General features: G+C 27.8%; 1 protein-coding gene and 1 long non-coding RNA gene across 2 annotated transcripts; one reads left to right on the plus strand and one right to left on the minus strand.

Moving 5' to 3' along the window:
- Positions 1-265: 265 nt before the first annotated feature.
- LOC111623059 (rho GTPase-activating protein 26-like) lies at positions 266-18,395 on the minus strand. Its single transcript, XM_023365542.1, has 2 exons — positions 18,066-18,395; positions 266-408 (listed from the first exon to the last, which is right to left on the minus strand). The coding sequence occupies exons 1-2, from the start codon at positions 18,217-18,219 to the stop codon at positions 293-295; spliced, it is 270 nt and encodes an 89-aa protein (XP_023221310.1). The 5' UTR covers positions 18,220-18,395; the 3' UTR covers positions 266-292.
- Positions 18,236-23,956, plus strand: LOC111623060. The gene is made up of 3 exons (XR_002756382.1): positions 18,236-18,361; positions 21,020-21,104; positions 23,835-23,956. It is a non-coding gene; the product is annotated as an uncharacterized LOC111623060 (long non-coding RNA).
- The last annotated feature ends 1,346 nt before the right edge of the window (positions 23,957-25,302 follow it).

A 25,302-nucleotide genomic window follows, 5' to 3' on the forward strand; every position in this document is an offset into this window, starting at 1 on the left:
GTGACTTTAGACAAAAGGAAAAGCTGTTTAATGCGTTTGTAACTGCAAGTGAAAATGGGTAAATAACCTGCACAATTGCATAATTCATACCTGCTTTCAAATTGACTTTCAAACACAGATAACCTGAAGGTTATTCACACGAAATTATAGTAATAATTAACTAAACAACAGTATATTTTTAGATTAGAGTTTTAGGTATATTCAATTTATATATCAATATTTATATCTTATTAAAAAAAATATTAATAAACTAAATAAATTAGATCTTAAATGTGAAATAAATACCACAATATTAAAAACAGCAAATCATACCTATAACTATTTCATCATCAGTTTGACTATTTCCTATGCATTCAAACTTGAAATTCATTAGAGTATTTGCAAGACTTCGTTGTGCTCTTGAAAGGTCTAGAAATTAAAAAAATGAAGAATTAACATGCAGAAAATAGGTTAACAAAAATATATTCAACTTAAATAACTATGACATAAAAATCATTTTTATTTACACTATTATAAAAAATACAAGTTATATATATTCCATAATATTGAAATATCTAATATAAAGTTCATTCTTGAAACTCGACTTTAATTAAATGTGTGTGTGTATAAATATAAACACAAAAAATCCTTTAAATAACTCCTTATTAATAAATAAAATACTTAGACAGCTTTAGTTTTTGAAATTCTATTCTATTATCAGAATTTCTATAAAAATAGACATACCTAAGTTTGTTTCTTTTCAATTAAGTTTACTTTGAATTACTTAAATAATTTATGTTCTTGCATCAAATTCTTAAACTTATTAAAGCCTTTTCTTTTAGCAAAGTAAGATTCAAAAACTAAAAATATTTATATTCATATTCAAACCATGTATGTATTAAAATTTGTGAATACTTTCAAAGATATACAGCCTTTGTCATCAGGCAAAAATTGAACACAGATTTTAAACATAAGAAAAGAACATAAATGCAACATTTATTTTTTAAATTTCATAAAAGAATGAGGTTGATCACGTCCTTTTCATCCTGCAATACTCCTACCATCAATATTCTGCATTTATGGATATAATTACTTATACAATACACTTTTTATGTATGCTCTAAAGATCTTTACACTTGGAAATTTATATTTTTGTTGATAATTTTGCATGTATCTCAATTTTATTAGACTGTTCTAATAATTTTTTATTAAATATTTGATATGCCAATCTCATGCCTTTACGAAATTTAAAAAAGAAACGTTGCATTTATGTTCTTTTATTATATTTAAAACTAGCAGACCCCGCCACGCGTTGTTGTGGCTCAAAATGTATCTATTATAAATTTATAACACTTCCCCCGTGGGGGGATTTTTCGAAAAATTTCTTCTTAGTGTACATTCTCTTGACGTACCCTATTAAAACGCAATCAAAAACGCAAAAACCCGCATCTAAAATAGTATAATAGAAGTCAAGTTCTTCACGGTAAGCCTTAATTCTGTCCCTCTCCCCGTGGGGGATATCGAAAAATTCCTTCTTAGTGTACATTCTGTTGACGTACCCTATTAAAACGCAATCAAAAACGCAAAAAACCGCATCTTAAATAGTATAAATAGAAGCAGAGTTCTTTACTGTAAGCCTTAATCCTGTCCATCTCCCCCCAGTGCGGGAAATTTCGACACGTATATGATATAAAAACACGTGCGTATTCGAATGCAGCGCTGTGTCAAAATTTCAAAGGAATCGGTAGGAACAAACGAACATTACATTTTTATTTATATAAATAGATAGAAGATGATCCACTTTAGTTCATTTTCACAGAAAAGCGTAATGCCTCGCAGAAAAGCAAACTTAGGGCGTCGTACTCGTAGCGCCATCTGTTGGACATAAAAGCCTTAACCTAGATTATATATTTTAATTTATATGAATGTTTAACGGAATAATATACAGGCTATGTCCACCTTGAGGTTCCATTTTAAATATTGGTGAAAGAATTTTTGAAATCGGATGAGTAGTTTCGGAGATTACCTGCTGCAACGAAACTTACATACATACAAACATTACCTCTTTATATATTAGTATAGATTTGTGTTTGATTTTTGCCTGATGACCAAGGCTGTATGTCTTCAAAAGTACTTGCAATGTAATAAGTACATGTTTTTATCATCATCTAGGTGTAATTTCTCTCCCATATAACATTCCCAGCATGAAGTAAAAATTGTTTTTATATTCAAATCCCTTTTGTAAATGAAACTTATTTCAAATTGTCTTCAGATAACATAAAATGACAGATATTGCTGTTAAATGAAATCTTTGTACATTTGCACATACAATGTAAACCTGATTACAAGTGTATTCATAATAGAAAATTTCTCATAAATAGTGACAAGCTTATCCATTAATTCTTACAGTAAAAATTTGTATCTCATCATGATATAACCCAGTCATCTAAATAACATTAAAATGCTACAAAAAAAATCTATTTGTCTAGCAACCAATGATTTTAAATGAAAATAAAATTGTTGTTTAGATTAATCACAATGTAGAAGAAACTAGAGAAGTGAATATGATATAAGAGAAGGAAATATGTAAATTGCAAGAAATTTATTTAACAGTAAAAAAATAATAGTTATAATGACAAGCAGAAATCAAGTAAAAATTGTTTTCTAATTAATCATATTTTATTTCCTATGAAAAATAACAGAAAACAGATATACTGTATATATAATATATATACAGTATATATATATAATTCTTTCGATATTTTTTATTACAACAGTTTTTCTACTACGTTAGTTAATTACGGAGTCATTATTTCCAGATTTCATTGCAGTTTATGTTAACCTTGGTTCTATTTTTAATGTTTCATACATTTAGCTTAACTTTGATTATCATCATCATAATCATCAAAAGCAGAATAAAGCCATTATATATAGCTTACATTTATAGAAAATGCATTATTTTAAATATTTCACTGTTATTTATCTATCCCAATTCATCACACACACAATGTTTCATATAGATTAAAAGTTTTCATAAAAATTTACATTTACCTTATATTTTAATCTTAACTTTTATGTAATCATTTACCAAAATCTTAAGTTTTGAAACGTTTTTCTTAATCTTTCTTTCAGTCTTTTAAAAATGAAAAATTGGTTAATTAATTAGCTATAAATTTATGCAAAAATAAAATTTAGTCTNTATGTTTGAAACAATTTAGGTGTTCAATCTGATGATATGAAAAACATCTCAAAAAACATTTAATCAAAAATAAATATATTTAACTCTGAGTTGTATAGTGATCTTCAAAGTAAAATAGGATTGCTTATTAGTAGTACATACATGGTGTCCAAGAAAGATCTACATTATAATAAATGGATTGGCCATGGGAGACCAACACCTGGTCTCCTAGATTGTCTGAAATAAACTCATGAAAAGAAATCCAGTGAGGTTATGTGAATAATTGTTACTAGTAATGTGTTATTCTTTCTTTCTAAGTAGTAATGTGTTCCGAACGTTACTACTTAGAAAGAAAGAATAACTCTTGCATCTCCAATGTTACACAAAAAAGGCTAAACAACACCTGGCAGGAAATCAGATTGGACATTCTTCATGCAACTAGTTGGAGTTCATTGAGTGTGTGTAAAACACCCTCAACTTTTGTATTAATTTTTGTAATAAAAAACTTTTTTAGTTAATCTTTCTTTTACTGCAAACCACATTTTGATAGACTGCTTCAGTTTTTAAATGAATTTTATAATAATATAGATCTTTCTTGAACATCCTATATATCTAGAGTATTTGTCACATTGCATAAAACAATTTACAAACACGAGATGAAATCAATGAAATCCAAACCCAGTTAAAAATTCTTGACATGTTTTTTGAAGTAGTCTTACTGCTATGCTTTACAATTTAGAGAATTTGCTCATAATAATTAGCAACTTCAATATAATTCTACCATTTCATTGACTGGAGAAAATAATTTATTTACTATACAAAACTTTGAAATATGGAAATAAATGAAAAATACCACCACTATAGACCAGAAAAATATTTTATGAATATAAATGATGATAATTCCAATGAAAATTGAATAAACACAAGTAAAAGTTTGACTTCACAGCCAGTAGTTTGTTTACTACAAACCCCCTGCTAAGTAACTTGTGCAAGGAAACTGGTTTTTGCTCCTTGGAGTGATAGTGTTAATATGATCTTGTAGAAAGAGATGAGTGCTAATGAAAGGAAGAAATGTAAAGTTGTTAAATGTACTTTTTACTAGTTATTTTAGTATAAATTGATAATATAACTATATCCAATGAATAAAATCTATTGTTTTGAAATTTTCTTATGAATAATTTTTAAAAGTGTATAATTAATCAAACAAAATACATTTCTTGTTAAAATATCTTTTTAAAATGATTCTTTTTTCAATGATAATAAAATTGTTTTTATAGAGAGTTTTTTAATGAGTTTTTAATGAGTTAGACAAAAGAGTTATCTGATAACCCAAATTTTGAAAATAGGCAGGAAAAAGATAGATCTTTTTCCTGCCTATTTTCAATATAACATTATTGATACTATATAATTTAATAAATTATACAATGTTAATATCTAATGTAAGAATATACAAATGGCACTTTACTTGCAATTTATACTAAAACATCAATGTCAAATTTTTTAGAAATTAAAGAACATTTCATATCTAAAACAAACATTATTACTAACTAAATTTTTTCAAAACTTCAATTGATATTTAAACACCACACATTTATTATAATTCTACAAGTTACATAAAATATGTTCATTTGTTTATTATTTACTTATTTGAACATCTCAAAATCCAATGATTATACTAAACCCAAATGATTACTGAATTAAACTGAGCTACATTACTGCTACTACTAATTATTAAATACTGAATAATTTTGCACTAGAGGTAGACATTAAGAACTTGCTCTTATTAAATTTATTATTATTATAATTAAATTAATATTTATTAAATAATTTAGAAAATTCTAGAAGAAACAAATTGGCCCAGCATGGGACTCAAACCCACAACAGCCACGAGGTTGTGCAAGTTGGTAAATATGTTATGAAAAAGTGACAGAGCAAAATAAGATTAAGAAGATTAAGACAAGGAGCTTTAAAAAAGAGACTGTAAAAAAATTAAAAGAAAAATGAAATCAAATTCTGTAATCATAGAAATAAAAATGAGAATGAGGCAGAAATTAAAGAATATGATAACAAGGATTAAAAAGATATGAAAGGAATACAAAAAATGAAAAAATAGTAGTATAAAAATACAATTTGTCCCATCAGATAATTCAGTCATCATTTAAAAACTATAGTCACTAAAAAACTAATATTCAGCAGAGAAGTTTGGAGGTGCTAATGTTTTTAGCTGTGTTGAATGGGCATAATCAGGTCTATATAACATGGGCAAAAATGTTATCACCTCCAAACTTTTCTGCTGGATATTAGGTTTTTCAGTGGCTTTAATTCAAGTATACCCAGTTTTTGAGTGGTAGCAATCATTTAAAAAGGAGTTGTTACAAAAGATTGAAGAATTGAAAACAAAAAAGGAAATGTAAGTGCTCAATATTGTGTATTTTAAGTTCTCTAGAGAAATTCAAATATAATTTAATATAAATGTAAATTCAGAAAATCTATCAAATTTCTTAAATTCAATGAAATGTCAAAAATCTGGACTAATTGGACCCATCTGCATTTTCTACTTGTCTAGATTTTCAATATACACATTTTAATTAGTATCCATTTTTCGATGACCAAATCTGGATTTTTGACACTATTGTATTTAATATTTGCTCTGATTCGTTCTCTAAATAATTGTTATTTTATCAGTTTCTTGATATAACTTATACAGGAATTGAATAAAGTTTTTTTATGAACTTTTTAATGACAAAAATCAGGTTTCTAATTTTATCTAACAGTTGTTTTACATATTTAAATACAGGAAATAACAACTATCATACTCAAAAAGATTCATTAGCAGATCAAATACAATTCTCAAGAGTATTTGTCTGACAGAAAATTTACACTTAAGAAAATAAACAAGTAGCATTTGCAAAAAAATTAATAGTTTATTATTGGAATCATAGTTTATTTTTCTTAGAAAAGATACATTATAAATGCAGCTTATTACATTATCAATAACTGTTAAAATTATATAATTTTTTTTAATCCCTTTTATCTTTTAAAGGAAAACCGGTTTTCAGAAGAAATCAAATTCAAATCTATATTGGTTGTAATATATTTCCATAAAATATAAACAACAGGGATAACAAATGGTATATAAAAAGGAAACAAAATTAGCTTTATTTTATTTTTAACTTATTAAAAATGAAATATCAGCAATTCCATTTCTCTTTGATATATTTATTAATACAATCAGCAAAACAATGTATGTGTTTATATAAAAGTGATAAAAATTTGTCCAAGGCTTCTGCAATTGTAAATATAAAAATATAAAAAAAATTGTAGAAATTATCTAGAATTATCTTGAACAGCACAAATTTGAAACTTCTGATTGCAAATAAGATATAGATTTTTGTTTTGTGATAAGACAAGATTTTTAGAAATAATTTTTACACAAACAAAGCATGGCATTTAGGTTTTGAAATAAAAAGTTAGATCTACGCTTTCTTTTCTATTGTTAGTAATTTAATTTCTCTGTACTGATGCAATATCTCCAACATTGCTTTTGAGGTCAAACTGTTCAAGGAAGAGTGGATAGTAAGGTTACTGATCAATAAACTTACCTTTCATTTTATTTAATTTTGTATGATAAAAATATAATAAATTATACATATACACTGTACAATGTTATAAAAATTTTTAATAGCCATTAACTTAAATAAAACAGATGATTAATACTGTTATGTTATATTTCATCTAATATTTGCTGACAGTGAAATACAAACACCTGCAGTAAGTTGACATTAGATTAAATATTTAAGCCAATAACTAACACCATCCCACAGAGAGAATGTTGCTTAACTATAATAATATATAAAATAAGAATTTTTTATTTTAAACTTACTGTTAAAAATAAAATTCTTTATACCAGTTATTCCTAATAGTTATAATAATAATAATAAATATATCACAAGATAACCACAATAAATTTATTATAAAGAATCGTTATTTTCAAAATATCAATAAAAGAAAAAGAATAAATTAAAGAAGTTATTCAATAATATATACACACTGTTTTTGTTTTTCTTATTCTTCTATTTTCTTGATTATTTTTCATATTTTAATCATAGTTATTTGTAAGTATTTTTCTAGATAATGCCTCAGATAAACAAATTTCTACCTCATATATCATCATCTAGAAAGGGAAAGCATTTTTTTCTGCTTTTTATGTTAGTAAAAATAAAAAAATAAAAAAAATAGTTAAGTAACAAAAAATGATTTATTGCATAAATAACAAGTAAAATGGCAAAACTGTATTTAGGACAAGACTATGTCTCGGAGACAGAATCACTTTGATGCTCAAGGCAGGTCTTGTTCTCATTCTCTTATCTTCATTGATATTGCTTCTTTTGGGCACAATCATTCAAACTTTGCCGGCCACGACCACGAGATCGTCCATGATGCATCTTCGATGAAATTAACCTATCTACTTTGAAAATTTCTCTCAGTTGCGTGTCGACCCATGTTGAATTTTTGTCGATGTGTAACGAAAAGTTCCCGTTTTTTGAAAAAAATAATCGTGGCTATTGTATCATCTGAAATTGTTTTTTATTTTGCACAAACAACATACAGTTTAACCTGATTATAATATCATCGAATGTAACGACAACCCTAATACGTCAAATTTTTATCGGTACTATGATTTTACTATACAGTAATATCTCGACTTACGCTACCCCGACTTACGCGATTTTCAAATCTCATCGATTTGTCTTTTGTTTGAGTGCCAAGCAACTCTCGATTACTCAATCCCCCCACACTATTGTTTGGCTTACATGTTCAGACGTGTCGCGTGGAATCGACACATAGCCACAATTTATTTTGTGTTATTTATTTCTGTGTTTGTTATATCTACGGCGACTTGAGAGACTCTATGTGGTGATTTCTTCTAATCGTGAACGAATCAAAAGATGAGATAAGATTAACGAGAACATTTATTAGCTTACATACATCCAACTTGGGTTTTACACAAATTGCGAAATTATACCCCGACTTACGCGGTTATCGCTCGGTCCCACCTATCGCGTAAGTTCTGGGTATCACTGTACTAGATAATGTTAAAAAAAGCCCACATGTAACGACATAAAACTGTTTTAATGTCATATTTGAAACATTCCCAAATTTAGATTACAAATTTTATTTAACATAGAAGAAATTACATGTTTAGTTCTAAGGTAAGAGATCACTTCTCAGAATGACTGTGGGTGGTACTCTCCCCCACCTGACTTCAGTGGGGTGAGGTACCTGTTTTGCCTGTTTGTAGAAGAGGGTCGCCATTTTGTATTTTATTTTGACTCAATTCTTGGTCCCCCAACTACCTACGAGTCTGGATTTTTTACTCTGTGCCAAATATTAACTCTCGACATGTACTCCTTCATACATCTATGCTGGTAAGAACATCAGGCAGTACAATTTTATAAACAAAACATAGTCTTGTCAAAAATTACAATAGTGTTTTTATTAAAACTATCTGTACTTTGAACAATCACTATACAAGTGAAGGAGTCAAATGTATTTATTGATGAGACTATGTCTTGTTTATAAAATTGTGGTGCCATAAAGGCTGGGCACTAAAGGTATGAAGTAGTACTGTACATGTCAGGAGTTGCAATATGGCACAGAATATTTGGTGTCCAAATCATGCACACATTAAAAAACCAGACTTGTAGGTACTCAGGGGACGGATATACAAAATGGAGACACTCTTTCTACAAACAGGTGCTAGTGCAAAATTTGTGCATGCAGTTGCTCGCAGGGAAGTTGGAAATGTGAACATTGCAAAATCAAATTTTGACAAACGAATCCTTGAAAAAACCCATTTACCTGTCCCATGTTATTCTTGACATATCTCTGGTCACAACCTACTGACCTTGACCAGTTGACCCAAGATATCTTGTTTCAGCATCAGAACATTTTTGAAACTAGATGGCGCTAGTCGTTATAATTTTATATTAAAACTAACTTCCAAAATATAATTTTTTTGTTTTTTTACACTTATTACTATATTTATTTTGTTTGTGCAAAATAAAAAATTAATTTTGAATGATACAATAGCCATGATTATTTTTTCAAAAACGGGAAATTTTCGTTATGCATCAACAAAAATTCAACCTGGGGTGACATGCAACAGAGAGAAATTTCGACATTGGATAGGTTAATTTCACCGAAAATGCCTTGTGGTTGTGGTTGAGGCTGACGAAGTTTGAATGAGTGCGCTCAAAACCATTGATACCAAAGAAGATTGGAAAATGAGAATGAGAACTGCCGTGAGCATCAAAGTGATCCTGCTTAGTAGTGAGTCTCTGAGACAATCTCGTCCTAAAAATGGCCTTGCTTTTTTACTTGTTTTCAATTAACAGCTTTTAAGGCATTTCACATAGATTAAACATAAACTGTTTCACATGAGAATAAGTTCCAAATATCTATAACAGATTCAAATATAGATCTTGTTTTGTCTTAAAATTTGATTTAATAAAACTTCTAATTTGTACACAAAGGATGTTTCCATAAACAGGGGATGCCCTAATAGGTTCTTCTGTGCAGAACTCTTCTTGAACTTTAAAAAAGTCATAATAGTAAAAAAAAAACATAAGATATAGTAGCAATATTCTGAAAAATTGATGTCCTCATAATATGGAAACAGAAAGATATAAAATAGTTTCTAACAAGAATTAACCAGAAAACCCATATGGAATACCTTAGTTCAGTGGTATTCAATCTGTGGGTCGCAGAAAATTACCTTGGGGTCGCACTTAAAATGTTTGAATACCATTGCCTTAGTTTATTTATCAAGCATAAGAAGTTATATCAAATTTATTAGGAATGTTGCAAAGGCCTACAGTCTATCATCTAAACTTATCTGGAATATAGTGAAATGAGTACAAAAAGTATATAATGCAAGTCTTGTCAAGTAATGAAAGTGGACATTGCAAAGATACACACCAAGAGAAGGAATATTACAATGGTTAAACTCAGACAACCCACAATATGAAAGAATCAGAGGCAGCTGATATGAGAGAATCAAAGAAGTGGAGTGTACAGAATTCCAGATGAAATTGATGGAACAGGTGACACAAAGTAGTATATAGTCATCACATGTCACACACTTGGTAATAGAGTAAAAAACATTTAGAAAATTTAAAAAAAGGAAAGGCAACTACAGCTCTAATGGAGGAATTGATTTAAAAAAAGTTAGATGGAAAGAAGCAAATATAATTGTGTCTGACTTTTAGATTATTATTTTAGGAACAATGAAGAAACTAGAAATAGCCACCAATTCTACCTGTTTTAAGTAAAAGATACAAAAAGACTGAGTTAAATCCATGAATGTGGCTCTTGACAATGGTTAGTAACCTTAAGAAACATGGCACTCATAAAACATAATTTGAATATTAATTCTAGCGATTTGTGTTAATCAAAATTAACAATTTATTTATATGTTTATGTAGTTTCATTATTTACTTAAACTTTTATTTCATTACTATTTTATTAATTTGTTACATTTAGAACATTTCATTTTCATTTTTAAACAGAATTTTAAAATGGAATGAGATTATGTTCAAATTTGTTTTAAGTTCTTGGAACTTATTATGTTATTTGAGGGGTGGAAATCTTTTGTCAACTGACATTTCCAATAATATGTAAAGTAAATTAATTAATAATTAATAAAATAATAAATTTATTCCTAAATTCTATGTTTGAAACAATTTAGGTGTTCAATCTGATGATATGAAAAACATCTCAAAAAACATTTAATCAAAAATAAATATATTTAACTCTGAGTTGTATAGTGATCTTCAAAGTAAAATAGGATTGCTTATTAGTAGTACATACATGGTGTCCAAGAAAGATCTACATTATAATAAATGGATTGGCCATGGGAGACCAACACCTGGTCTCCTAGATTGTCTGAAATAAACTCATGAAAAGAAATCCAGTGAGGTTATGTGAATAATTGTTACTAGTAATGTGTTATTCTTTCTTTCTAAGTAGTANATTGTTGTTATTATTATAATATTTAACACATTTTACATTTTTAGAATTACACTTTCATTGTGCCACCAAAGCTAATCTTATCTTATTATTTCTCAAATAGATTATTATATACAATACCAAATTAAATGCTGAAGAGGAAACAATAAATAAATAACAAAACAAAAATAAAAGTAGATGTTACAATAAAAAAAAACTGTACTTTAACAACTCAAAATGAATAATTAATCTTACTGTAGAAGTTTATTTTGCCTAAAAAGAACAAAAAAAATGAAATTACTTTTATAACCACCAAATTATCTTTAATCATTTAATCATCATTTGATAAAAATATATTCATAAGAATTTGTATTTATCATTTATTAATAGGAATTATGAAATATAATCATGATCATTTAATTGCAGTTTGTTTAGGAAACAAAAATGAAAAATATCTTGTTAAATCAAAAACAACAGCTCAGTATTTTCCTTCTTTAATTATTGAAATAAATATTCTATCATATTTTTGACTCTCATGAAGTTAAAATTAATTTAAATATTGAAACCAACAAAAAATAACAAATTAAAAATTAATTCAAATATCTCATATTGTATATTATTGTATTCTCTAATAATACTGGATTNTATTATTTTCTAAAATTTCAGTAATGCAGTAAAATCTTTATTCATTTATTTAAACTTTAGTAATTTAAGATTTTATCTTGATTATTATATTTAGACATAACCATACTCGGTAACTTACGGCACTGGTTGGAGACAACTCAGCGCCTATGACCTATAACTCCCACAATGGCATCTACCTCAGCATGATATATATATCATTGGATAGTTAAACATCCAAACCCAATAGTTATTACATTTAAAATTATATTTATTTATGTAATTTAGTTAGAAATTTTAAATTACCAATCACATTCTTTATTATTATATTAAATATGCTTTAAATAAATATAATTAGTTCACATTTTTTATCATTTTTGTTCAATAAATAAAGACTCAATAATAATAAATTTAATTATATATTTTTTAAATCTAACACTAGAAATTTTTTCTAATAAATAAATAAATAAAGAATTAAACTTCTAAGTTACAGTGACAACTTCAATATCAACTTATTCTAAAAACAGCCTTAAACAAATATTTAATTCCAACCAATCTGATAAGCAAAAATATATTAACATTTTATGAACTAAAATCATAAAAATGAAAAAAATTTCCTTTAACATAACAGTATCATCATTATGAACGTATTTATTATGTAGTTTCATATTTCTGGTAAAATTTAATAAGGATTTAATGATTGATTAACTTAGCACTATTATTTCAGTATCAAAAGCAAGATTTTATACCATCAGTTCACTCTAGCTTTAAAATTTATTACACAATATTAAATAGGAATCATATTTCATATAATTTATATAATCATTGTTCTAAATTCTTTTATATATAACAACAACAACTCATAACCCGATCCAAATGATCTGCTGAATTATTTGGATATTTTTGGGCTAAATTAATAATTAGTTACTCATTAATTTGACTGGAGGTAGGCAGTTATGCTGCCATCTCGTATTAAATTTAATGACCAATTCCAAATTAAAAATTAATTCAAATATCTCATATTGTATATTATTGTATTCTCTAATAATACTGGATTGAATGAACTAGTGAATGAAACATACAAGTTAAAAAGATTATTCTGAAATAGATTAAAAATTATATATATGTATGTACTGTATATGTATAAGCAGACAGTCCCATTAAACAGTGTAATACCCAGTTACCACCAAACAATACAAACAGGTAAATGTTGGGCAATGATATGAATTTGTCATTTGGTTTTTTTTAAAAATAATTTTGCAATAAATATATTGCTATAGTTGAAAGATAAAACTTAAAAATAAAAATTTTGTAACAAATTATATATACTGTAGATTGAACTAATTAAATATAATAGTAACTAAGCTACTAACTTGTAAGATGAAAATGTACAGTACATACAGTATAAGCTACTTGTATATCATGAGGAGAGAACAAGGGAGTTCTATCTGACAGACAATTTTATAGAATAATTTGAAGTTTAAAGTTTTGCTATCTTTTGCAGATAGAACCAAATTTTCATGCCAAAACTTGCCTCTAGGCCTCAACTGCTCATAAAACGAGCAAACTCTGTGTTAACAGAAAGATATTTATCTAAATAACAGATTTAAAGTAAAAAATGTAGACAGAACTCTCTGGTTTACATCTCACAATATATGTATGTTGATAAAAATCTTTCGATTTTATTAACAAAATTTAATAATTTAATCAATTTGTCATTAGTAAAAAGCTTAATTATCTAATGAATTAGCATAAAAAAAGCTTTGGTAAATATTAATCAAACATGGTATAAAAAAAATATTACTCCGAGAAAATTTTCATAATCATAAGTTTGACTTTGGAAGGCTGAGAACTAAATTATCTTGAATAAACAAAAAGCAATAAAATAAATATTCTGAGGTCAGATAACTGAAGCTGATTCTGAACTATGCTATTTTGAAATGATAAAAGTTAAAAAAAACCTCTAAATTATATTTTATTATACAACAAAATATAATCTGAATTCAAAACTTTATAATGATTAGTTTAGTAAATAAATTCATTAAATTTGAATAGAATTAAGCATTTTTGGGATATTAAATATAGAATTTGTATTGTTTCAAACTTTTAAAAACCCATTTATGCTTAAGCATAGTTTTTTAAATCTGAAAACATTGAAAACCGAAATCAATTACTAGAAAAAAATCCTATTATTTCATGTTTTATTCAATTTTGTTAATTTAATTTCATGTAATTACATAGTTCACATTTGTTAATACACTAGTCTTTAATTTGCTTAATACTAATAGTTAAATTCAGATAAATTAATTCTAATAGAATGTTGAAGTTTTTATACAAATTTACAAAACTTCCTGGTAATAATGCTCTTTGAATCAATATTGAATTGTGTATTTAAATTTTAAAGCTGTAAAATTTAATATTGTTTGATTTAAGATAATAATTGATAAAAAGTTTTTAGTTCAAATCTGGCAACTAAAAAATATTCAACCCACACAAAATTGAAAGTTTTAAAACTAAGGAATTGCTTTTCATAGAAAAAAGTTATTATTAAATTAAATTCACATCTAGCAAATTACAGAGAATAACTAACATTTTATTAAATTAACATTTTAATAATATATTTTTTTTAGTTTATCAGATCAATGAATAGTATAATAATAATAATAATATGCACACAATTATTAGTAATTACTAAAAGATCAGTTGTTAATAAACTGCTATTTATCATCAACAAATTTTTTAACACGTAGGCTAATTTCTGTGGATATAATATAAATACTGTAGTAGCAAAGCTCAGGATTAAACTACCTTTATAAGCTTGCAAGCACATACAAATGACAAAGCACATAAATAAATTCCAAACCTATCTGAATAATAATTAAAATATTGTTTGTCAGCTTAATTTTGTTTTTATAAATATAAAAGTTCCTAAAAATATTTAATATGAGAAAAATAATATTTACAATATACTATTAAATATGCTTTAAATAAATATAATTAGTTCACATTTTTTATCATTTTTGTTCAATAAATAAAGACTCAATAATAATAAATTTAATTATATATTTTTTAAATCTAACACTAGAAATTTTTTCTAATAAATAAATAAATAAAGAATTAAACTTCTAAGTTACAGTGACAACTTCAATATCAACTTATTCTAAAAACAGCCTTAAACAAATATTTAATTCCAACCAATCTGANTGTCTGGACATTATTTAATTATTATACATCAAATAATTTATGAACATACAATGAAAAGTTCATACATTAAATAATACAAATGCGACTCATTATTTTAAATGCTTCAATTACCAATTTAACATAAAAATTCTGATTTTGACATTTAAAAAGTATATAATTAAAATCTTTATTAACTTCAGGACAATTCAACCAGCAAACTGCACATAATCATTGTAGTGATAATATAAAGGTACTATTTTCATTATATGTTAGTGCATAATTAAATTGTAATCAATAATTACAGATAATATTAAACTAGAACAAAATCTTTCGGTTTGATTATTATTATTCATCGCATCTTTCTGTTAAATTTTTATCTTAATATAGCTTCATTAAAAAAAAAAGGAATTGCATTAAGAAAACAATTTTCTTCATTTCCTTTTTTTTCCAGGAAGTCTGCTTTATATCAATCAAATTACAGATTTCTCTTAGCACATATTTTGAATTCATCATGCAATATTCATTTCTTGAATAATAATGTGCTATATTAATAGAGCATTCAATGCACATCTATTAGACATTATATAAATATTTATTTTTCTATACATATTTCTGTAGTTTATTTTTACATTTGTTAACATTCTGAGAAGTTATTCTATTTGGACTTTTCCTATACATTTTTTTATATTTTTTTGAGATGAAATTAAATCTATAATAACTGTATATAGGTTTTATTTTATTATTAATTAACTAGATCAATAAAGTAGGCTAAGTAGTTAATCATTTCAATTTTTAAGTATGACAACTAATTTTTTGTCAAAAATTACTTTCAAATGGGTTATTATATATTTGTTTATGTATGTGTATGCAACTATATATACTTAGCATCAATTATCAGTTAGTGTCACCAGTTTTTGATGTCCTGAGAGAAACTCTATATTTAGTGTACATTTAACTCTGTTTAAGGAAAACCTAATTAATGGTTATGTCAACTTTTTCTCTAGTGCAGTGTATATATATAGTATACTAAGCAATATCAGTTAGCATCAGTGACCTTCCACTTACCTGACAGAATTATTATTATTGCTTTCAGAATATTTTAACAAAATAAAAAACAACAATTGAATTTGCTTATACTTAAAATTTCAATATTTTTCAGTAGATTTCAGTATTTCAACCCTTAAAGGCTGTTCCACAGAAGCTGATACTAACAAGAATCCAGTATATCCTAAACACTGTAGTAATAATTATTAACTGAGTCTATAAAATTATAAATCCATTCATTACTTTATCAGTAGAATAGAATTTATTAAAATATTTATAATTTATTTATTTTAAAATTGCATCAAACCTTGCTGGCATTTAAATTCAAATTATGTTTTATTGTAACATATAATTAAAATTATTAATCATCATTAAATTTATTTTCTTAGTTATTAAAGTATATTTTATTAGCAAATTCAATTATGTAAAATAATTATATTGAAATAAAATTAAATCTAAATTAATAGTTTCATAGAACTATTATCATAAAATTGTTATTCATTTACATTATAAATCAATTAAAATGAATAAACTTTGCTAGATAATTGTGAAACAGCATTATTTCTATGGGTCATATCTGACAATTCATTAACTGTTTTTCATTTTTTTTAAATTATTGTTCATACTAAGTCCATGAAATAAATTTTTGTTATTTTCCTACGTTAGAGTAGTTTGTCTGATTGTAGTCTGCTAGCTTCCAAAGAATATGTCCTGTATACTGAAACTAGGTCATGTTTTATATATGCATAATGTACAAATAATTGAAATGACTTTTCCATAAAATTAATTTATGGAAAATATTATTAAATATAAAAATATTTAATTATTTTTACAATATATTTAAAAATTAAACAATTTACAATAATCTATTAGTTTGTTTCACTTATCTAATTGCTATTCATTTATCCTTTAAGATTAAAAATAAAAACAGATTGCAATTATTAAAACATGTATAAATAAACTACTTGTTTAACTAAATTATAATTATTATTTGAGAATATACTATGCAAAATATTTAATAATACAGTATGTATAAAATTTTGTGCCATCAAAATTACTTGTTTTAGTATATATATACAGGTGAAAGTTTTTGAAAAGACTAATATGTATAAACAGTTGCATTGTAATCTTACCGTGGATTTTATCACAATAAATCATATTTTTATCAATATGTATTCTACCAAATGCACATGCACATTGATATTTTAAACAATAATGAATTTATTTATACAGACTTTTTATATAAAAGTATTTATATTGGTTTCTCTGCCATGAAGCAAGTGACAATTCATGCAAAAAACAGGATTATTATTTTCCTTGGGTGGCCAATTAGATTATTATTGATTCTTAATACCAATCAAACTCATCCGGTATCCATGTAATTTCCTATTTCTGTAGCCGTTCTCTAATGTAGACAATTATAATAATGTACTATTTTACCAATAAAACTTATGTATTAAATTACTCGTCAATACAATACAGTGGATATCCGATTAATGGATATCCAATTAATACGGTCAGTATCAAGAATCAATGATTACGGGGTTTGGTTTATTAGTTACAATAACAGGACACTTGTGCAATCTGGTCCCCTTTAGGTATTACCAGTGTGAAGAAAACCCAGAAAACTCCACAAGGCCAGCCCATCGGATAGGTGCGAACCCGGGACCGACAACCGGCGGTTTCATCCGTTCGACCGCCGGCGGGCACATCAATAATAACGAAGATTATTTTTACGACAGCTTGGTGAATTAAAGGTATAGACAGGCATTTTGTAACAGTAATTTCTTGATGTAGAGTATTTATTTATGCATTCATGTATGGAAATTTCACAGCTCGACATTTCTACAGGATATAAAATTTTGCAATTCAAATATCCTGTTAAACGACCGTCGAGTACGAGCAGAGAACACGAGGAATGGGTGATAACGCATTTCCCGCGAAGTCACTCGCGTTCCAATAAATAATAAACAACACGATTACTCGAAATTGTTGCCATTACGATACAATAAACGCATTTTGTATACCGGTTAATAAAAGGCTAACTCACTTTTGGCAGCACCGAGAAGTTCCTTCACCTCTCGGATAAGACCTTTGATCGCCTGACTTGTCTTGTCCAGCTCCTTTTCGTGGGCGTGAAGTTTTTCGCGGAAGTAAGGACTGTCCGTCAGACATTCTGTAAATTCTAAAGGCTGAAGACCCATATCGTTGTTCTTTCGTTATAAATTAGCAAATAATTCCTTCTATGTACAAAACGACATAAACTAAAAAACTGAACGAAACTAACATCTCTACTACGGTAGTTTAAGAAATTACTGCTGGGCGACGTTAAAGTCACTCTTGTCGGTAAGTGTTGCCAACCTTTTTAAACTACATACGCAATCGAAGCATTTTGAACTTTTTAATATTGGAAATTTTTTTTTAAAAACACTAAATTAAATTAAAATATTATTGATTATTATGCATTTTAATTTTCATTTTTAAAAAGTGATTAATCAAAATAAAATTAAACTCTAATAGAAATTATCTATATTTTATTTATTTATTCTTTTCTTTAACTCTTTCCGGCCTGTGGGTACTTTGTTTATTGTATATTGTTTATGTTAAGTTATTGCAACGCAACACTAAGGCGATCTGCCTAGGGGGTGCTTTTCGGGCGGTGTTTTTAAGGTAAACTGGTCCTATTTAGGCGTTACAAACGTGGAAAAAACCCAGAAAACTCCACGTGGCTAGCCCTTCCGAGCGAGGCGCGAATCCATGACCGAACTCCCAGTGTTCAGGATACGAAGACCGCTTGGCCACTGGTGGGCACTATGGATACTAATAAGGTCTCTTATAGCAAGCCAATTATGGGTTCGGCCAGACCCACAATGGGGCGGCTGGGTGGTGAGGGATGGGGCCTGACATATCCGAACGGTTCATATCCCGTCCATATCCTGAAAAATTCTTATGATTTTCTGACTCATCGGAATTCGATCCCGGATCTTCCGGAGCGACAGAATGCAACCTTAACAGCTTGGCCAAATGGCCAAGCTGTTAAGGTTACATCCTGTCGCTCCGGAAGTTATTTTATTAAAATAAAAGATTGTTAAAGTTCTATTTTTATTCATTCATGTAGAGTCATTTTGTTTTATAATACAATATAATGTTACAGATAGTATTTAACTATAAAAAAACAACATTTTAAAGTTTGAATTACGTTACATATTTTGTAGTACGAAATTTTATTAAGTATAATTTTTGTCTAACTTTTCACATCTGTGGACAGTGAAAGGTCTTTATAACAGATTAACAGATTTAACAGGGCTTTGACCATGCCTGCAATTGAGTGAACAGACTTGTCTATTAAAGCCAAAGCAGAAAGCTACGGCGACAATGAGCATAAACAGTGGGATTAATTAACCACATTGGCAGATTGTCAAAATCATAACAGACGATTGGTGGAAACAGTAGTCGACGTTGTCTTAATTTTGTTATCTCTGTGCTTGGTCTTTGCGGATTGCTAAGCTCTTCCTAAAACTTTCTAACAATTCAACCCATTCTATAAGTTAGGTCTATCAGATCAGCGCGGCGACGTCTTATTTGCCACCGATAGCCGAACGGTTAAGGTGTCAGCTTACTTCTTTGACACCCGGGAACGAATCCAATGCGAACAGATAGAAAACCCCCAGGAATTTTTCGGGAGTAAATTCTTGGATATAAATGATTCCCTCACCACCTATCGCTCCATTGTGGGCCTAGCCAAACCCACGATAAACGTGAGAAACATTGTATTAGTGCCCACAGAGTAAAAAAAACAAATCTAAGGGACAATCCGACAATAAAATCAATCTCACCTGTATTCGTTAAGTATCGCTGAATTCGAATTCAATACATTATGTTCATGAATATCCACAAGATGAAAAATGTTTCATATTATTTTCGTTGACTTTTTGGAGAATTACGAATATTCCAATACAGTAATTATAATAGAACAAACCCGATGAAAATAATTCGATTGTTTTAAACTAATCATAGGAAATTGACCACAAGGAACAAACTAACGGACTCTACATATTTGAAACAGATTTAATGATAACTCAAATTTAATGTTTGAAGATCCTTTCATTGTAGACCAATCGAATACACCGGTTCTAATCCAATGAGAATATGGTGCACGAGTTCCTTGTCAATATCATATTTTATTCTATAGAAATTTTATAGATTATAAAATATAATTTAAACGGATGTTCCTAAAAATAAATTGTATATTTAAATACAATTTTTATCTTTTAAAAAATTTTAAAAAATTCAAATAATTTATTCAATAGAAATATGCTTGAGAACTCTTAATGTGAATCCTCAAAACTAAATAAAATTATAATTTATGAAAACATTGTGTAAATTGTAATCATGGTAAAGGCTGGTAAAAGCAGGGATGGGGAGTCCGCAGAAAAGTATACGACTTCCGACTCCTCATCCATGGATAAAAGCTGACTAACAAAATAAATTTTATTATAAATAACAGAGTCCATCAGTAAATGTGGTATTAAAATTTTTAATGTGTTTCTGTTTGTTAATTTATGTCAACATCAACACTTGGGCGATCTGCCTAGGGGAATGCCTTCCGGAAGGACTTTCTAAAGGATAATTGGCCCCTATTCAGGCGTTACAGACTTGGAGAAAACCCGGAAAATTCCACGTGGCCAACCCGTCCGGGCCAAACCGTCCCACGACCAGAACTCCCAGTGTTCAGGGAACAGGAACCGCTTGGTCACTGTTGGGTCTTAAATTTTTAATAATAATCTAACGGGTATCTATGACTATTTGAATTATTTATTGGAATATTTTGCCGTTAATTTTAAATATAGGAAAAAATTTGTTATTTCAGTTATTCAGAAAATTCTTTTTTAACTCCTTTTTCTTTTTACTGTGCGTGTTTTACTGCACATTCTTTGTTAATTTATAACTTTCCGTTTGTCCTGTAATTATATTTAATGCATATTTTTCGAATCCTTTATATAGATGGACGAATAAGGTATCAGCTAACCTCTGTGTGATCCGAGATCAGAATACGAATGGGCAATTTCCTGGGAATGTTTTATAGGAGGTCAGTCCCAGATATGTCTGACCCATCCCTCACTACCTGGCCCCTACTGTATTAACTACACTACTTGTACTCAGACGGATCTAAGTTAGCTACGAAGCTACTAGGTAGTTGAGGAGGAATCTCGTTGGCAAATTTCTTCTGAATAGTTGGCAAAGTCACGGCACGAAAACAAAAACATGTATTTTTCGGAATTAAAAGTAATATACCCGAGTAAAGAAGACCGTGAGAGATGGGGAGAATGGGGGAGGAGAGCTAGCCTTCTTGACTGACGTTTTAATAAACTATCAGTATCAGACATAGGTACCAGTTCATAAAATCAGTCTCCAAACCCTCATGCCTCTTTAATAATAAATCTCTAAATATGGCCATGGCTACAAGAGCTTAAACCCTCCCGATTAACACAAAAATTAAAGTTTGCTTGTTCAAACTTTAAAATATCCGGATCTAGGATACCAAAAGCGATAGGCTATCAACATAACCTCTCGGCCGTCCGTCGGTTTTTGAGATATCAGCAATCATTACACTATAATCTACACGATTACTCATAAATAATAACAAAATAGAAAAATTTACTCGATTAAGATTATTTGAAATATTTTATTACATCGCAAAGCATGAATACAACGTGTTTAGCAATGTAATGAAGGTGTTTAAATTATCTGCAGGCCTATAATACACAAGACATTAGTGGCAATATCAACATATTTTTTAATCATAAAGTGAAATTTGCTGTTTTGTTTGCGTAATAACTATTCCGGAGTAAGAGTAAGATAAGATAAGGACCTATAATTATTATAGTTTCCTGATTTCACATAAGTCAGAAACGAAGAAACAAGAGGCATAACGTGAATAATGCTATTCGATACAGCTAGTAAGGATGTATAGTGTTATATAATAGTATTTCATTTGATACTGTCTGTTTTCTTCATTACATACATTCAAAAATAATTTTTACAGAGAAGGTTTTTTTTTTTTAATTTTAAAAAACAAAAATGAAAATGATTAACATACANTTAAAATCAGATAAAATTTATGACAAGTGCACTGAGGAATGAAATTTTCATTCATTTACTTTTTAATGTTTTTTTATTATTATTTTCTTACTTTTACTGCAAAAAATCGCATAATATTCATATCTTTTACATTTTCTGATAATATTTAAATCGAAATTAATTGATATTTTAATTGATTGGCGTTTTAAATTTATAATATCATGGTATCTAAATCAGAAATTACTATGAATGCTTACGTATTTCGTTTTTCATACGGAGAAATTAAGGTTACCACGTCCTTAAATTACAGGAAAAATCATTATTTAATGCCAAGGTAATGTTTAAAACAATTCTTTTCAACCTGACTTTCATTACAACAGCTGAATCCTATAAATCAAGTTAGATAAGTAAACATTGTATAAATTGACACAGTACTACTGTATATCCAGGATTTTGATAATATGAGTGCTGTTTAGGTGTATGATACAAATTTCTGTCTGAACTTTCCAAACTATAAAATAACATTACTTTAGAATAAATGAAAGTACTTGACATCTTTTACTTTAGCCAGTTATTTACTTGTCAGAACCTGTAATATCTGGAATAATTTTGCTTACGCTGTCTTAATTTTTAATCATACCCAGTAGCTTTAATAACTGCGTTATTTAAGGTTGTGCAAATTGGGCGAGAATACAAACGAGTACGAAGTCTGCAAGTATGAAGTTTTTCTTTATAAAATTGATTATTAATTAAAGCCAAGTATCGGGCTATAAGCTCGTTGCCTCTATTAAAACAACCGAGGTAGACAAATCGAGAATAATAGATAGCAAAAGAGGTACTACTGCAACGCATTTCGAACGTATTAAATTACTTTTAAAAATGAAAAATAATTATATCATTCGAGAAAAATAATTAATTCTATCCCAGGATTTCACGGGATACCGAGAAACAGTTCACTTTTTTTCGGAATCCCGAGACAAGCAAAAGACAGGGAAATGAGAAAACACTAAAATTTAGAAGATATAATAAGATTTCGTGATGTAAGTTGATTGATTTACAAAAACACCTGAAAGGAAAACAAATTATTTTATAAGAATCGTTGATTTATAAAGATTACTTATCTTTCTTGATTTATAAAATATGAATTTTGTACTTTTGAATATTAATTTTTATCACATCAATACTTTTGTATTTACATTAGGAGGAGTAATCTTATGACTCGTTCAGTTAAAAAAATTATCTGAAAAATTTCTTATTATCATCTAAAAATTCGAAAGATAATAAAAATTTATTATTATTATTATTATTTAAATTAATTTGAAATATTATACAGTGAGAAATTAATCATTTCGTAATTATTGAATTAATGTTCCTACGTCACTAGTTCTAATTATCTTAATAATTAAGCAAAACTAATAAAAAACTCATGAAATATAGGCCCACCAGTGGCTGAGTGAATCACCAAACACTAAGTCACTTGCTCACTACGTGGTGTTTTCTGGGTTTTCTTCACCTGAATAGTGTGTTTCCTTTAGTAGATCTTTCAAGTTTCCAGAAGGCACTCTGTTTATTTTAAAAGGAAATACAATTAATTTATCGAAATCTCTTATTTGTACACGTCTGTGAAAAGCCATCCAAGTACAAAAGTCAAGGTCAGTAAAGGATACTCCATAAACAAATTCAAAAGTTATCAGATAGGAAAAAATTGATAAGAAATTAATTATTAATTTTATAGGAGGTCAGTCCCAGATATGTCTGACCCATCCCTCACTACCTGGCCCCTACTGTATTAACTACACTACTTGTACTCAGACGGATCTAAGTTAGCTACGAAGCTACTAGGTAGTTGAGGAGGAATCTCGTTGGCAAATTTCTTCTGAATAGTTGNAAAAGTTATCAGATAGGAAAAAATTGATAAGAAATTAATTATTAATTTAAGCAATGAAACAAAGCTGGAACTTATCTTAACATTAATCAATACCACACTTTCCTTACGTCTCCAGCAATATATATAAACCTTACAAAATCGTGCGTGTATGTAGATGTGTGTGAGTGTGTATGTTGTATTATATCTCAAGAATGAATGACTCAAAAGTTTTGAAGCTTTGCACGATTATTTCTATGTATGGGGCATTAACTGTGTTAAATTTTGTAAAGTCAGTGAAGAGTAGATATTGAGAAGATCTCGAGTAGAGTCAGACTTAATAAAAATTATTCTTGCATTTACAATTTCTCTAGAATCCCAGCCTTACTCCACAAAATAAGTTTTTGCCTTATTATAATAATTAATAATATAAAAGTTATTATTTTTATTTCAAGGTTTTAGACTCAGTTTTATTTAAAAATCTCAATTTAAAGATAAAATATAAGTTTTACTAGATTAATATCATTTCGTAATCTATAAATTTTTAGAATGTTTTACCAGGAAAAAATGTATCTTATGAAACATACAAATGACCTTTCCTTGTTTATGGAAATTATAATTTTTTTTTATAAATTAATCTATCGATTTTTCAATGTATTATATTTAAATTTTATAAACTTATAAATATAAATTAATAATAGCATATGATTATATTAAAAATTTATAATATAATGTGAAATGAGCTCATTTTAACAGTTAAATAAAATATAAAATTTTCTGTTGACTGCCTTTAGAAAATTCTGCCTTTAGAAAATTCGAGGAGTTTTTTATAATGATTAAACAAAAACTCTTCCTCTTCCTCTTAAAATCAGATAAAATTTATGACAAGTGCACTGAGGAATGAAATTTTTATTCATTTATTTTTTAATGTTTTTTTTATTATTACTTTCTTAAATTTACTGCAAAAAAAATCACATAATATTCATATCTTTTACATTTTCTGATAATATTTAAATCGAAATTAATTGATATTTTAATTGATTGGCGTTTTAAATTTATAATATCATGGTATCTAAATCAGAAATTACTATGAATGCTTACGTATTTCGTTTTTCATACGGAGAAATTAAGGTTACCACGTCCTTAAATTACAGGAAAAATCATTATTTAATGCCAAGGTAATGTTTAAAACAATTCTTTTCAACCTGACTTTCATAACACTCCTTAGTATAGCATGATTTTCTGATGCATGATAATGATCAAAGACCATATCATTTTCCCTTTATACAAGGTCAAAGGCACTAAAGTATAATCAATAAGAGGCCTTCCCCTTCACCAAACA

The sequence above is a fragment of the Centruroides sculpturatus genome, unplaced genomic scaffold (genome assembly GCF_000671375.1).
Source record: "Centruroides sculpturatus isolate CEXI.00-Female unplaced genomic scaffold, Cexi_2.0 scaffold237, whole genome shotgun sequence".
NCBI lineage: Eukaryota > Metazoa > Arthropoda > Arachnida > Scorpiones > Buthidae > Centruroides > Centruroides sculpturatus.

Coding starts and splice junctions, on each gene's coding strand:
- LOC111623059 (XM_023365542.1), bottom strand. CDS start 18,219: ATGGGTCTTCAGCCTTTAGAATTTACAGAATGTCTGACGGACAGTCCT. Junction 409..18,065: donor ACTTCTCGGTGCTGCCAAAA/GTGAGTTAGCCT, acceptor TTTAATTTCTAG/ACCTTTCAAGAGCACAACGA.